Genomic DNA, 17,035 nt, shown 5'->3' on the forward strand with positions numbered 1-17,035 from the left:
CTATGCGGGGTGCCATCTCACTGTCCTGATACAAGTACAATTAGCTTGTTAATGTTGATATGTTACTTTGTTGATGTGTTGCTACAAGTTTGTGCTCAGTTGCTATTTTTATGGCCAAACATTTGATATTTCAGTCCAAGACACTTCAAGTACAGTGTTAAGAAACCCATACCATCGCTTACAAGTCAGTTTTATAGATGTTCAGTGTTTACTTTGTGTAACTCCACTTCACCCAAATGCAAACTAAATACAACAGACTTCATTATTTTTTCTGTTAAAAAAAACAAACCAAAAAAACCCTCATTTGTGGCTACTAAAGACCAGTTCAAACTGAAAGTTTTTATGAAGCATCTTTTAGTTGTATATGAGCTTATGGTAAACTCATTAGTGTTTAATTCCACATCAGCTATTAGATACACCTTCAACCATACACCAATTCATTTTTCATAAGTGAAGTTTAAACTCCATCCAAATCTTTTATGAAGTTCAAGTCCAAATTAAAATAATGTAGCTGGTGTGAAAAGCAAAGAGGTGTCGGGTGTTGAGAGATATTTTCCTTTATATTGATTCACTTAAATGAAAAGCTTAACAGCTTCATTTCTGTGCCACTCAAAGGTGGACAAAGTACCCAACTTCATTACTTAAGTCAAAGTACAGATCCCACTGGTCAAATGTTACTCCGATACAAGTGAAAGTTGTACATTCAAATTTTTACTTAAGTTAAAGTACTGAAGTACTTGCTTTTAAAAATACTTAAGTATTAAAAGTACATTTTCTGTCAATGCATCATTGTATTATTGCCACAACGCTTACAAAATCTAATGCCATGACCAAAGACAGAAATGTGAATTAACAAAATGAATGCATGCTGTGCCATCATGGTGGTTTAACATTAAGCTAGCTAGTCAGTGAAGCTCCACCTGACATGCTAGCAAAATCTTTTCAAACTCGAAATCATATTCGGTAGATAATGCTACTAAAAAAGAAAGATTTCTACATTCTGTTTATTTGGCAAGATTATGCTAAAACATTTCTGAAAGGACTTCTGATAAGTTAACGTTATTCATATTGGCGTAACTCCATTTTTACATGCTAACTAACAGTGCCCAGGTTAACTAGCTATATGTAAACATTAGCCATGGACAAGGCTATGGCAACTTGGCGGGCAAATCCATAGAAAGTCATGTGACTAACCAGACTGCACAGCTATTGCAATGTTATCGCTAGATCTAAAAGCACAGACAACTTCATTGCAAGCTTTCTCTTGGAATAAAATGTTTGCATACCTCAATATGTTTCTGCAGGTTGGACGGCGAGTGTTTGTAGGCCATGATGTGGTTAGTTTTCAGCAAACAAAGTAAACATTTAAAACAAAACAACTCTTTAATCCTTTCAGAAAACTGAAACATGGGTTCTAGGTATGGCCCTGGATGCGTGCATTCCCCAGAAGAACCGCCTCCTTCCATTCTGCCATGAACTGATCGTGTTCAAATGCTGAGAAATCAATTAACTTGATTTTATCCAGTCTATGGACATGGCGTGACCCTAGTGATTACTGATAGGCTGGCTCAGTGTCACCTGCGAGAAAAACAATTACGTTTTAGAAAAGAAAAAAAACATCCACTTTTAAAGCTGCTTCATAGTAATGAGTAACAAGGAGCTTGACAGAAATATAGTGGAGTAAAAAGTACGATATTTGTTTTTCAAATGTAGTGAAGTTAAAGTCATAAGTTTCCAACGAAAATAATACTCAAGTAAAGTACAGATACTCAAAAAGTGTACTTAAGTACAGTACTCAAGTAAATGTACTTTGTTACTGTCCACCTCTGGTGCCACTCATTAAAAAAAAAAAAGCTAAATGATCTTTTTCTCTTGCTCATTTCAGCCTTATGGGACATCTATGTCTCTTGGATCATGGGCAGCCTATGGTGAAAAGACATGGAAATTAAGTAGGCTGCCATTACCAATGCAGTGGTGTAAACAATCCTTCATTACCCACTTGTTCTCGCAGACTTCTCCCAACTTCCACAGCCGACACTTGACCACACCCCTGTTGGCATCTTCATGCCACAAATAACAAATTTCTTTACACAACAGTCAAAAATATCAGGGCTGTTAGAATACCAATAGCTTTCTCAGTCAAATCACACTTTTACTTTCTCTCAAGCATGGCCTTTTTTGATTCCTATTTAAAAATCAATGAAAAATCCAACAATTTGACATACTCCTACATGTATGAAAGAAACATATTTTAGAGCCAAAGGGATAAGAGCACTTCTTATATGGTCTCCTGCTCTCGGCATCATAGTTAGAACTCATCATTTAGAACACAACTCCCAAAATCCCCACTCTGTAGCCATTCCATACCCTTACTCTTCTCCAGGTACAACCGGTTGTGTCCTTCAACAGAACACTCATTATGGCCCAAAAGGTGTTTTTCTCTCATGCTTCTCAGATGATGCTATGTCTATGGCTGCCTCTGGGGTTTTCCCATGCTGACAGTTAGCCATGAACTGTAATTTTCAATGCCAGTTTCAGTGTCATTCAGAAACAAATGTGGAATGACCCTTAATTTGTTTCTGGCAGTGGTGCGAATGGACTGGATGCCGATGTGCAGCCCATCGAAGTGATCACACTTAACATGAGGCTTCTCTCTGCCAATGCAATTATGGTTGGCATAGTCTGCATTGCTAGACAAATCTACCCTGCAAAATTGGCCTCGTGGACTGGTGTTATTCTTTGGGATTGAAATTAGAAACCAGCATGTCCACATGGAAAGTGCATTCTGCACCAAAACAGTGAGAATCATTTTCTTAGGCCCCTAGTAGGCATCTGAGCACCCTTTAAATGGTACCCAACACTGGTGAAGGGTCCAGAGGAATGGGGGCTACAAACAGGTTGCTTCACAGCCCAAAACACTGCTCATTCGTCAATGACTACATCAGCCAAGTGAGTTCTGATGACAGTGTCTCAGAGGTAAAAACTTAATTTCCACTGTCAGTTCCCCAAACTAGGGTTCAAGGCCTCATCAGTGTTAATATCAAGTCTGCCACTAAGACCACAACAGGCACTGAATTACTCACTGAGGCTGTGGTGGTTCAGGGGAGACTGCTCAGCAGCTTCAATAGAAGGGCTCAAAAGGCAACTTCTTTACACTGGATTCCTGGATACCTGGATTCCTTACACACACTACAAATACACTACAAATACACTAGAAATACACACTAGAATTCCAATACTTTTATTGCTAGCAGGGTTTGGAATGAGGCAACAGTTTAAGTTGCATTTAGAAAGGGACATCTCTCAGACATGATCATTGACTTGACTTTCCGGGGTGAGTCTACCAATTTAACTTCCTAAGAGAGCTCATCACTTGTTTGAACAACCTGAACATCATCAGACAGACAAACTTAACTAAACCATTAAGGAAGTCACCCACTCTCACCTACTACTGATTCAGAACAAAAGCAAATTAAAGGTCTACATCTCTCCCAGAAAGCGAAACCGCAGAGATACAGGTCTGACTTTTGCCTATACTGTGAAAACCCTGTCTGCTTCCTCAGTGTTTGCCCAGCCTGCTCCAGAACCCCTTCATCAAGTGACAGTGGAAAGTGTGTTCTGTCATGTAGTGAGTATACACTATAATGTGGTGCATGTAATTTCAAGGAATTTTCTTTTTCTTCCATTTTTTTTTGTCTGTTGATTGATTCTGGAATCACTGGAAATTTCCTCACCTTCTGCCTTGCTGAAGAACCAACCATTCCTGCTATTCCAGAATCCTCAACTCTATTAAATCAAACCCTCCATGAAAGACTAGTAAGATCAGGAACCATCATACACAATATCCTATTACTGAAATAAGCACATAAAGGAATATATAATTTTCACTCATACAGTGGTGCTTGAAAGTTTGTGAACCCTTTATAATTTTCTATATTTCTGCATAAATATGACCAAAAACATCATCAGATTTTCACACAAGTCCTAAAAGTACATAAAGAGAACCCAGTTAAACAAATGAGACAAAAATATTATACTTGGTCATTTATTTATTGAGGAAAATGATCCAATAATCCATATCTGTGAGTGGCAAAAGTATGTGAACCTTTGCTTTCAGTATCTGGTGTGACCCCTTGTGCAGCAATAAATGTAACTAAATGCTTCCAGTAACTGTTGATCAGTTCTGCACACCGGTATGGAAGAATTTTAGCCCATTCCTCCATACAGAACAGCTTCAACTCTGGGATGTTGGTGGGTTTCCTCACATGAACTGCTCGCTTCAGGTCCTTCCACAACATTTCGATTGGATTAAGGTCAGGACTTTGACTTGGCCATTCCAAAACATTAACTTTATTCTTCTTTAACCATTCTTTTATAGAACGACTTGTGTGCTTAGGGTCGTTGTCTTGCTGCATGACCCACCTTCTCTTGAGATTCAGTTCATGGACAGATGTCCTGATATTTTCCTTTAGAATTTGCTGGTATAATTCAGAATTCATTGTTCCATCAGTGATGGCAAGCCGTCCTGGCCCAGATGCAGCAAAACAGGTACAAACCATGATCCTACCACCACCATGTTTCACAGATGGGATAAGGTTCTTATGCTGGAATGCAGTGTTTTCCTTTCTCCAAATATATGCTTCTCATTTAAACCAAAAATTCTATTTTGGTCTCATCTGTCCACAAAACATTTTTCCAATAGCCTTCTGGCTTGTCCACGTGATCTTTAGCAAACTGCAGATGAGCAGCAATGTTCTTTTTGGAGAGCAGTGGCTTTCTCCTTGCAACCCTGTCATGCACACCATTGTTGTTCAGTGTTCTCCTGATGGTGGACTCATGAACATTAACATTAGCCAGTGTGAGAGAGGCCTTCAATTGCTTAGAAGATACCCTGGGGTCCTTTGTGACCTCGCCAACTATTACACACCTTGCTCTTGGAGTGATCTTTGTTAGTCGACCACTCCTGGGGAGGATAACAATGGTCTTGAATTTCCTCCATTTGTACACAATCTGTTTGACTGTGGATTGGTGGAGTCCAAACTCTTTAGAGATGGTTTTGTAACCTTTTCCAGCCTGATGAGCATCAACAACACTTTTTCTGATGTCCTCAGAAATCTCCTTTGTTCGTGCCATGATACACTTCCACAAACATGTGTTGTGAAGATCAGACTTTGATAGATCCCTGTTCTTTAAATAAAACAGGGTGCCCACTCACACCTGATTGTCATCCCATTGATTGAAACCACCTGACTCTAATTTCAGCTTCAAATTAACTGCTAATCCTAGAGGTTCACATACTTTTGCCACTCACAGATATGTAATATTGGATCATTTTCCTCAATAAATAAATGACCAAGTATAATATTTTTGTCTCATTTGTTTAACTGGGTTCTCTTTATGTACTTTTAGGACTTGTGTGAAAATCTGATGATGTTTTAGGTCATATTTATGCAGAAATATAGAAAATTATAAAGGGTTCACAAACGTTCAAGCACCACTGTATACCCAGAGAGTAGTATGGACTTCTCACAACCAGAATAAACCATGCTCTCAACCTTCATCACCAGTGAAAGCCACTGGATGATTGATGAGATCAGTCAAGCATCTCATAACTGCCCTGATAACAAAATCTATGTACCATCACATCGTTACTTCATCCCACTTGTCCATCAGATCACCCTGGACAAATCAAGAACTACCAATGTTTGAGACACAGATACTGGTGGAACACCGGGCCTACTGATGTCCACCATTTTGTTTCTTTCTATTCAACAAGCAAAAACACCTAAGACACTCTTTGCAGGAATGCTCCACCATCTGCCTTTGCCTGAGCATTTATGGCTATATATCGCAATAGATTTTGTAACTGATTTACCACTCTCCTGTGGAAACAGTAGCTTTGACAGTGGTAGATAGGTTTTCCAGCACAGTCAGAGTCATTCCTCTACCCTCCCACTTAACACCTGATCTAACATATTTTCCAAGTTTTGGCATCCCGGAGGACATTGTTTTCTGACATGGGCCCTCAGTTAATCATCCAAGTTTGAGAGACCTTGATGGAGAAGTTAGGAGTCAATGTCAACCTCACCTTTGGTTAGCCTTCATAGTCAAATGGTCAATGTGAAAATGCACATGAACTAGAAAAATTCTTCATGATTGACTGCCATCACCAACAGCTACTCAATTTTCCCAGGAATCATTGACTCTTCCACCCCCTTTCAGTAACTTATCAGCATCTTGTTATGCCCTAGACCTATCAGTATTCATGCAACATTCATGAGAAGGAGCAAGCAAGTTTGTAAGCACCCTGATTTCCACAAACTCAAATTTCCAATATCTCATTCCATTACCACACTCACAACCACACTCCAACTACAGCTGTCAAAGCTCACTGGCATTCTGATTATTATTTCTGTGTTAGTATAAGTATAACTAAGTGGAGAATGACTAGAACAGTTTCCTGTCTAGCTTGTCCTCTAGCCACACTTCTATTCTAGGTCTATATATTCAGGTCTGGGCGGCACGGTGGTGTAGTGGTTAGCGCTGTCGCCTCACAGCAAGAAGGTCCTGGGTTCGAGCCCCGGGGCCGGTGAGGGCCTTTCTGTGTGGAGTTTGTATGTTCTCCCCGTGTCCACGTGGGTTTCCTCCGGGTGCTCCGGTTTCCCCCACAGTCCAAAGACATGCAGGTTAGGTTAACTGGTGAATCTAAATTGACCGTAGGTGTGAATGTAGGTGTGAATGTGAGTGTGAATGGTTGTCTGTGTCTATGTGTCAGCCCTGTGATGACCTGGTGACTTGTCCAGGGTGTACCCTGCCTTTCGCCTGTAGTCAGCTGGGATAGGCTCCAGCTTGCCTGCGACCCTGTAGAAGGATAAAGCGGCTAGAGATAATGAGATGAGATGAGATATTCAGGTCTTGCCAGGGTGAATTTCTTTGGAACTAGCGGAGATATTGGAGCACATCCTAATAACATACCTCATCAGTCAATTACAGATAGCACTCAAATAGTTTATTAAGGATTGCAGTCACATTAACAACAGGTGTGACCATGGAATGATTGATCAGAACAAGGTTATTAACAAATGGGTTAAATTAGATGTGCAGCAGTGCACATCCACAGCAGAGCTATTGCACATTTGACAATGAATTGTCTGTCCATTCACAGATCAACTTCCATGTCTATGTCTACAGTGGTATGCAAAAGTTTGGGCACCCCTGGTCAAAATTGCTGTTACTGTGAACAGTTAAGCAAGTTGAAGATGTCCTCTGGGATGCCAAAAATTGATCTCCAAAAGGCATAAAGTTAAAGATGACTTATTCCCTTTACATTTTAAGCAAAAACAATTTTTTTTTAATTTTCATCTTTTACATTTTCAAAATGACAAAAAAGGAAAAGGGCCCAAAGCAAAAGTTTGGGCACCCTGCATGGTTAGTACCTAGTAATACCCCCTTTGGCAAGTATCACAGCTTGTAAACCCTTTTTGTAGCCAGCTAATAATCTTTCAGTTCTTACCTGGGGGATTTTCACACATTCGTCCTTGCAAAAGGCTTCCAGTTCTACAAGTTTCTTGGGCTGTCTTGCATGCACTGCTCTTTTGAGATCTATCCACAGATTTTCAATGATGTTTAGGTCAGGTGAGGGCCATGGCAAAACCTTCGGCTTGTGCCTCTTGAGGTATTCCATTGTAGATGTTGAGGTGTGTTTTGGATCATCGTCTTATTGTAGGACCCATCCTCTTTTTAACTTCAACTTTTTACAGATGGTGTGATGTTTGCTTCCAGAATTTGCTGGTGTTTATTTGAATCCATGCTTCCCTTGACCAATGAAATGTGCCCTGTGCCACTGGCTGCAACACAACCCCAAAGCATGATCGATCCACACCCATGCTTCAGGGTTAGAGAGGTGTTCTTTTCCTAGAATTTGGCACCTTTTTTTCTCCAAACATACCTTTGCATATTGTGGCCAGAAAGTTCTATTTTGATTTCATCAGTCCACAGGACTTGCTTCCAGAATGCATCAGGCTTATTTAGATGTTCATTTGCAAACTTCAGACACTGAATTTTGTGGCTAGGATGCAGGAAAGGTTTTCTTCTGATGACCCCCCCCCCCCCCCCCCCCCCCCCAAAATCTGTCCCTCTGAGTTACATGTTGGTCCTGGGATTGACATGCTGACCTCTTCTGCTCCTCGGACCTGCCTGATCCATCCTGGTGCCCTGTGTCTGGTTGGAGTCTCATCACATCGCTCCTGTGGAGGGTGGCCCTATGTGGACAGTTGGGGGTCGCGCCTGGAGGACGCTCTGGACTCTTGCAGTGGTGCTTTTGTGGCTGGGGACTGCAGTTAATTTGCTGACTTTAGGACTGCAGTTGACTTGCTGACTTTGGGACTATGGTTGTCGTGAACGGTTTTGCGCTCGGGTTTCCGTCAGTGGGGGGTTTATAGCATCAACGAAGCTGACTTTATGTTAGGACTGTTAATGTTATAGGCATATTGTCTGTCATTGCCCAAATGGGGATGGGTTCCCTTTTGAGTCTGGTTCCTCTCGAGGTTTCTTCCTCATGTCGTCTGAGGGAGTTTTTCCTTGCCACCGTCACCACAGGCGTGCTCATTGGGGATAGATTAGGGATAAAATTAGCTCATATTTTAAGTTGCTCAAATTCTGTAAAGCTGCTTTGTGACAATGTTTATTGTTAAAAGTGCTATACAAATAAACTTGACTTGACTTGACTCCCATGAAGGTCATATTTGTTCAGGTGTTGCTGCATAGTAGAACTTTCTGAAGGTCTTTTGCAGTCAAACAGGTTTTTATTTGCCTTTCTAGCAATCCAACGAGCAGTTCTTTCAGAAAGTTTTCTTCATCTTCCAGACCTCACCTTGATCTCCACTGTTTCTGTTAACTGCCATTTCTTAATAACATTACAATCTGAAGAAACAGCTACCTGAAAACACTTTGCTACATTCTTGTAGCCTTCTCCTGTTTTGTGAGCATCAATTATTTTATTATTCAGAATGTGAGGGAGTTGCTTAGAGGAGCCCATGGCTGTTGATTTTAGAGACAAGTTTGAGGAGTCAGAGAATTTATACAGCTTTGAAATCTGCATCATCTGACCTTTCCTAATTAAGAATTTGAACAAGCTATAGCTCAATAAGCTAATTAAGGTCTGGAACCTTGGTAAAAGTTACCTGAGAACTCAAATGTATGGGGGTGCCCAAACTTTTGTATGGTGTTCCATTTCTTTTTTCACTCTCCAATTGTGCAAAACAAAAATGATACACAAATCTTGCAGAAAACACTGAAAAGAAATGTATCATCTTTACCTTTATGCCTTTTGGTGATCAGTTCATCTTCTGCTCACTTAACTATTCACAGTAACAGACATTTTCAGTAAGGGTGCCCAAACTTTTACATGGCACTGTATGCATACAGGAGCTCACAGATGCCCACAATTAGATAGTATCAGTTTCTACTCTTATCTGTAGGTGTTCCTTATTAGCTGAACTACTTCTTTGTAAATTGACCAATCTCCTGGTACAAGACTACTGTGAGACATCCACTGCATCAACCCAGGAGGTAGGTAACTCCTCAGACAGTGGTCCTGTTCCAGAACATGCCTGCCCAACCTCAACAGCAATTTTATGTCCCCATTGGGGTTAATCCATTTATGTGAACCTGGAGCCCGGAGAGACAACACCATTCTGGTGTTGTCTCTCCGGACCCAAAACCTTTTGGAGTTCCTGATATCATTGCACCACTAACTATACAGCTTTCATTTCAAGGCTGTAAACATGCAGATGTTGAGGCTGGTTCCTGTCCCCCTTGGTGATGCTGAAGGTTGAGCCAGCATCAAAACAGTCTGTGGTATACTGTATATGCATACATGCAGTTTCACTGTTGGACCTGGAATATTAACATCTCAGCCAGACAGAGAAAGTCTGCATATGAGTTCAAATTGTTTGTATTTGAGATGGTTCTGTTTTCTCTTAAGGCTTGCAATGGCACTTAAGTTGAGTCTCATTCCTTTGAACAGTCTTCGAAGGATTCCGGTGACTCTCTTCATGTTGACTTTAGCATTATGGTTGCTCTAATGTCACACCACTAGTCTCAAAATGAAGAAATCCCCTGTATTCCACAGCAACCAAAATGTGGAAAAGCATCTGTCATCTGTTTACAAAATGATAACAAATCTTTCTAGTTCACTGTTGGCACTACATCTGTTATGCATAGAGAAGGAACGGCATGGCAGTTGTAGTAAGGAAACATTCAGGCTTCTTAAACCCATGGATTTTTGGATCAGGTCATCTGACCCATATACCTTCTATTACCTATTTCTGAAGTAGGGACTGCACTGTAGCCAGTTAGCTTGGGTCTCATGCCTTCATGGAGGTGAACTCCTGTGTTTGGTCATGGCTGATAATTAATTCTATGAACATGATACAGCAGGGACCTTTTAGTAAATATCCACATGGGGTCATAGTCATGAGGTGATCAGTTTGCTGTTGCTGTTTGGCAAGGAAACAAGCAAACAGAAATACTCCCTCCCTGTGCACACTATCTAAATCTCTGTGATTATCGCACTACTAGTAAAATATCAACATAAAATCTAGTGAGAGACAGAACATATTACAGAATTAGCTGTAAGTTCTGTCAGTCAGCTGATTATGCCCACCACTATAAATCAGTCCATCCTTCCATCCATTATCTGTACTGCTTATCCGTCAGGGTTGTGGGGGAAGAAAAAAAATCCATTGATGTGAACCTGGTCATTCAGTACATTCAGGTCATCAGCTGACTTCATTTTATTGCCTATAATGTTGCTGAACCTCGACCTGACCAACTGAAGCAACCCCGAATCATAACACTGTCTCCAGAGGTTTGTACAGTGGCCACTATGCATGATGGATGCATCGCTTCATGTGCTTTCCTTCTTAACGGATATAATGATAACTATAACTTCAACTATAATGATAACTATCAATAAATCGGTTCCCTGCAGTTTATGTAGTTGGTGGTCACACCAGACCGATAATGATACCTATAGCCCAGGCCTGCGTTTATAGGTATCAGTGAGATTGCTTCTGGAGTGATATTTCCAGACCTGAATGTGATCCAATAAAACATCTTTGTTGCATCATGGATTCACAGAAAAAATATATATATAATATAAAGCATGGATCTTTTATTCATGGATATGTGATTTTTCTGTGAAATATCAGTAGTAAATTAATAAACATTTAAAGGTAAGATATTTTAATTATGAGCAGTCCAAACATTTAATTGTTTTAGACTTCTTAATTTTTTTATCCGTGATACATCATCCGTATGAAATCGGTAACCAATTTTTAATATACTAAAATGTCTGTGACCAGTCTGTAAATTATTAGCATCCATGATGCATCCGTATTAAAATCCGTAACCACTCTGTATTTTGTATCCTTTTTTATTATATTTACATAGTCTGTGATCTATGTGTATTTTGTCAACCACTGGAGTATGTGCATGGATTGTTTTGAAGTCCAAGCTGTACAGTATGACCTGGAATAATGTGATACTACTTGGGAAAAAAAAACCTTCCATGACTATTTTACTAAGTTGCATGCATTTATTTCCCTGAGTGTCAGGACCAACTGATATTATAGTCAGGATTATAGTTGTGGTGTGACTGCTCCAGACTGGAACTAAATTCAAGCAGAAGTAGAGTCATAGTTGTAGTTATAGGTATAGTTATAGTTATTGGTGTTGTGGGACCGGGCCCTTATTACCCTGACATGCCCATCACTCAGGAATAGGGTAAATCTGGACTCATTAGACCACATGACATTTTGCCATTGCTCCAGAGTCCAATCTTTATGTTCCCTACCAAATTGAAGCCTTTTCTCCTGATTAGTCTCACTAACAAGTGGTTTTGTTATGGCCACACAGATGTTTAGTACCAATCCTGTGAGTTCTCATCACATTGTGAGTGTGGAAATGCTATTAATTTTTAAACATAGCCGTGAGATCTACTGTTTATTTATTTATTTATTTATCTTATGATTCAACTTCAAGCATTTAAATGATCTCTGATCATGGTCATGAAGTTGATAGTTCACCACTATCCTTCCACCATTATCCTTCCGGGTTTTAATAATGCGTTGGACAGTTCTTAACCAGTTCCAGTCATTTCAGCAATCTCCTTAGCTGTTTTCTTTCCTTGATGCAGACCAATAATTTGACCTTCTGAAACACAGTAACATCTTTTCCATGAACACAGGATATGTCTTCTGATATGTTTGTTTAAGAAATGAGAAGCTACTCACTGCATCAGTTAGGGTTAAAAGAATTGTTGACAGCTGAAACACATTAATTATCCAATCAAAGTTTCTTATGTATTTGCTTATTTAAATCCAAATGTCGCCTTTAAATAAACAAATCAGGGGGCGTCGTGGCTCAGGTGGATAAGGCGCCACGCCATAAATCTGGGGACCTGGGTTCGAGTCCGACCCGAGGTCATTTCCCGATCCCTCCCTGTCTCTCTCCTGCTCATTTCCTGTCTCTACACTGTCCTATCCAATAAAAGTGAAAAAAGCCCCCAAAAAATATATCTATAAATAAATCATTCATCTCATCTCATTATCTCTAGCCGCTTTATCCTGTTCTACAGGGTCGCAGGCAAGCTGGAGCCTATCCCAGCTGACTACGGGCGAAAGGCGGGGTTCACCCTGGACAAGTCGCCAGGTCATCACAGGGCTTAAATCATTCATTTATTTATTTGTTTGTTTATTTATTTATTTTTGGCCAGACAGTGTATAAATTGAACTATAAAAAATTCAGTGCATTTTAATAGAAGAAGTGATACAGATTTGTCCACTATTGAGGCATCAGGTGTGTTTTATTACTTTGTCTGGCACCTTTATGGCTCCTCATTGCCCACTGGGTTTCCCTGTGCAGAATGAGCTGCGCACCAGCATCACAAATGCTACTTATCAACACCACATGCCTCCTGGGCAAAGCAGCATGTGGAACCAGAGATTGCAGTTTTTGAAAACAAATGATCTTGTTCCATATTCCCTGGTGGACAAACCAATCTCTCAGTTGCTTCAGGAATATATTAAGACCTTTGTTGAAATAGCATTTATTGTGTTGCAGTCATGGCTCTCATAATATCTGGCCGTTCTGGTTGTAATTCGACTCTTTGACCTGTGAGAATAGTCTCTGCCTGCTTTATATTGTTGGCAATATTGTCAGGTGAAAAGATTAATCTACCATAATGACTAATAATAAAACATCTCAGAGTAGTTGAGCTTTTCATTTGCTTGATTTGATCAGTGTTTTGTGTGATAGGAAGCCAAGAAATCAAATCTGTGCAAGCTTTATTTCCAAACTATATTGCCAGTGTATTCAAGTGATGTCCTAGATAAATTAATCTTATGTCATTTTTCAGTGCCACTACAAAACTTTCTTCAGCATAGTAGCTGTGTCCTACTTTCTTTTTAATATTCTTACTAAGGCATGTCTGCCTGCATGAATACAAGTACAGTTATATCCTCATAAGAAAAAGAAATCTCAGAATTCGGATATGACTTCTATAGTCCACTCTGTAGACTTTCATGCTCATGCAAAATTGTGAATCAAAAATGTTCTGAAGTCAGGTTTATTTTATTTAATTTTTACTTTTAGCTTATTAACATGTGTTGTTAACGTTCATGCAATGCAAAGCACTCAGAAAGCTGCCTAAGCTTCAGATCCATAACTCTTTAAGCTTGTTAGCTAGCTACGTAGCTGCTTGTGTCATTAGTGCTAGCAAGAAAGGGTTTTTGTTTTTTGTTTTTTTAAATAGAGTGGCAGCTACAATTATCGACACCTTAATAATATTTTGGCCACTGCAAAAGTAGAAAAGACTTTCAATACGTAAATTGTGCATGAATAATTACTCAAACTTCCACTGGAAAAAAAATGAGTTGATTCCTGATTACTTAGCATATCAGATCACGTGACACCATTCCACAATTATCTACATCTTTGTCCACAGGTATTGACACTTTTCCACAATTATCGACATCCAGATGATTATTTATAAAAAAAAAAATTTAAAAATTGGTATGTGGCATTAAGTTAGCAAAACATAGTTTTTATTTAAAACTTGTTTTATGAAGACTTATATTTAGTACAAAATATCTTTTGTATCTGTGTCATCAGACGACAAGATCAAAGGGCGAGGGGGGTCTTCCGGTTGATTAATTAACCAATAATAATTGTTGTAACTGAAACTCACCTTTATAAAGTTGTTTTTTATTGGTAAATCTGAAAAGGTGTTGATAATTATGGACTGTTGATAATTGTAGCTGCTGTTCTATAACTAGCATGTTCATTTGTTTTTTAGCTGTCGTTTCCAAGTAGAAAACTAGGCAGAAAGAGTCCTAAACTCTATAAAATAAATAAGAAATAAAATCTTTTAATTGCTAGTTAGCATGTTAGCCTGATAAGTAGCTAATTTGGTAGTTACTATTAGCTAACAATGTTCAAATATCTATCTTTTTATTCTAAATGCAAAGGTTAAATACCACTCAATTTCATTCTGCTTCTGAAACAGATCTGCCTTCATATTGATTTGCAATTTATTTATACTTTTTTTGTCTTGCTTCTGTCTTATTAGTAACCTTTCTGTAGCTGTTATTTGAAAGTTATAGCTGTTAGAGCCACATGTTCCATTATCATGTGCAGCTCGGTTTGGTGATGCTGATACTTGATTTTATGATACTTTAAGTATCAAAAAATCAAGGGTTTTATGATACTTTATGAACGGGTTTCATGATCCTTGCTCTTGTATTATGATACTTGCTCTTGTCTCAACTATACTGTAATCAGACGTGTGTCATTTAAGGTTATATGTTGTCATTTCGGTATATTTTATTTTAAACTCTTTCTAATTCAGGACGGCAGAAGTACAGCAACAACAAAGGACACACTTATACAAAGCTTAAACAATCAACTTTCTTATGCAGTCTTTAATTGATGCAAAGTGATACAAACATGTAACTTTGACTGTATCCATGTGATGCAAGTTAAACTTTTAATTCCGCATCTTACATTGCAATCAGATCATACAATTCATCAGTGGTGGTGATTCTTTCTGTTCTGATGTCAATCACACAGACAAGAATCTTTCTTAAGTTTCTTATTGGCTTCAATAGTGAAGAAAGTAAATAAGCCTAAACTGTTCCATGGCACTGTTATGGTGTATATGAATAAAACATCTTTACTCAAACCAGGTCGTTACGTTTAAAACCGCAACCTACTGAAGCAGCTGAATGAGCAGCTAAATGAGCTTTCATCAGGTTGCATTGTTTAGACTCAAGCAGTAAACTCCTTCTTTTATGTGTAGTATATAGAATTATTCTTGCTCTGTACCAGAGTAATCAGGCCTATTCAAAGAGGCAGATTAGAACAGATTAGCATCTTTGGAAGCTAATTAGATACTGAGATTTGCCTCAGATGTTCTTGTAGCTACTTCCTGTTATCTTTTATGTTCAGTGCTGTGAAATCTCAGGCAAACCTACATTTTTTTTATTATGTAGAAAAGCACACATTTTTGGAAAATATTAAGAAATGGACCACTTTTCAGATAAAATATCATCATCAAAGCTCTCCAAGAGTAGCTACAGAGACAAACTATAAATGATTTCTTGAATATTCTTGGAAAAGCCCATCCAGCTAAGCTCCTTATAAAACTGTGCAACAGTGTATAGTGTAATGATGTTTTATAGGAAAAGAGTCATTACTTCAAATATTGATGAGATTTAGTTTATAATCTTTCCTAGAATTTCGTGATATTTAGAAACTTCTAATTTCTTAATTTTTAAAGCACTTTCACTTAAAATTTCACTTAGAATTTGTTTGTGCCAAACTAAATGTGCCAAAGACTTTCACACAGTACTGTATAAAGTTAGATCCATTCAAAGGGACTCCAAAGCATATGATGATAAACAATTACCTGTTTTAAGTCAAAAACAGAACTCTGGCTTTATTTGCTTGCTGTGACCTATTAATTAACTGTGCTTTCCCCTGCAGGCCAGATGATGTGCTTTGGCAACGTTCCCATGATGCCAGCGTGCTTTTGCACTGCGTGCTGTGGCCGATGCTGAGTCTGTTGGTCGGGACGCTCATTGTACTCCTTACAGTGTGTGCTCGCAGTTTGGCTGTGCGAGCCGAGGCCATTCAAAAACGGAAGTTCTCCTAAGAACCACTGTGGACTGACAGACTTTCATCTGGTTTCTGAGGTGCACCTGTACACTGCTTGCAAAGCTGTGGAGCATCTATAACTGAAATCGATATATTCTGTATGGGGCTCAAAGCCCAGGAAGTGTGGGCTGTTCTCGTGTCACTGCTCTGGTAAGTCCAGATTACTTAGGCCTATCTGAGGACAATCTATCATTTTCATGGGAGTAGAAGTGCCCATGCAATGCTTGTTGGTGTTTTTTTGTTACAGCTTTGTGGGGCTTATTCGACAAAATAAAAACTCTATTCTTAAGTAGTATTTGTGGTTATGTCTATTAAAGCCATATAGACATGCATTAGGCTACACAAAGCAACTTTGTTGTTCTTCCTCAGTTGCTCTGGTGGAACAATGATCTGTTTTCATTCCACTTCAGTGCTTGTCTCTGTCCGTACCATTTTCCTCTGTGTTATCTGTGCCTATTTGAGTTCCTACAGGACAGACTATATCAGTAGCATGGTCTGATAATTTAAGTAGCATTTGCTAATGTAGCAAGAAATAAAATATTGTCTACTGAGTAGCTATATATATTTGGGCACCTTTTTCTACCTCTTCCATGTCTCATGCATTGGCAAATATGCCATGAACATTCCTTTATTTAAACTTTCAGAGCTTATTGTATAGCTTATCTCATGCAAGTGTAATACACAATGCTTTACCTTTATGACACACTTAGCAGGTGATGCAATATTGTTGATTGTATGTTGAATTCTGCCTTGTGCCCATGAAATGTGAAGTATTGTTACTCAGATTTCATATTAATGTCACTCAAACATCAGTGTC

The 17,035-nt window shown here is 39.0% G+C and overlaps 1 protein-coding gene across 1 annotated transcript in view; it reads left to right on the forward strand.

Annotated features, from left to right (window-relative positions):
• The window catches only part of LOC132870034 (calcium-activated potassium channel subunit beta-4-like), a 160,035-nt gene extending 143,640 nt beyond the window's left edge, over positions 1 to 16,395 (forward strand). The window contains exon 3 of the mRNA XM_060903576.1: positions 16,048 to 16,395. Coding sequence (XP_060759559.1) covers positions 16,048 to 16,216 — 169 coding nt within the window. The 3' untranslated portion in view covers positions 16,217 to 16,395. The remainder of the gene's footprint in view (positions 1 to 16,047) is intronic.
• Positions 16,396 to 17,035: the final 640 nt, after the last annotated feature.

This window comes from Neoarius graeffei, chromosome 21 (genome assembly GCF_027579695.1).
Source record: "Neoarius graeffei isolate fNeoGra1 chromosome 21, fNeoGra1.pri, whole genome shotgun sequence".
NCBI classification, from domain to species: domain Eukaryota; kingdom Metazoa; phylum Chordata; class Actinopteri; order Siluriformes; family Ariidae; genus Neoarius; species Neoarius graeffei.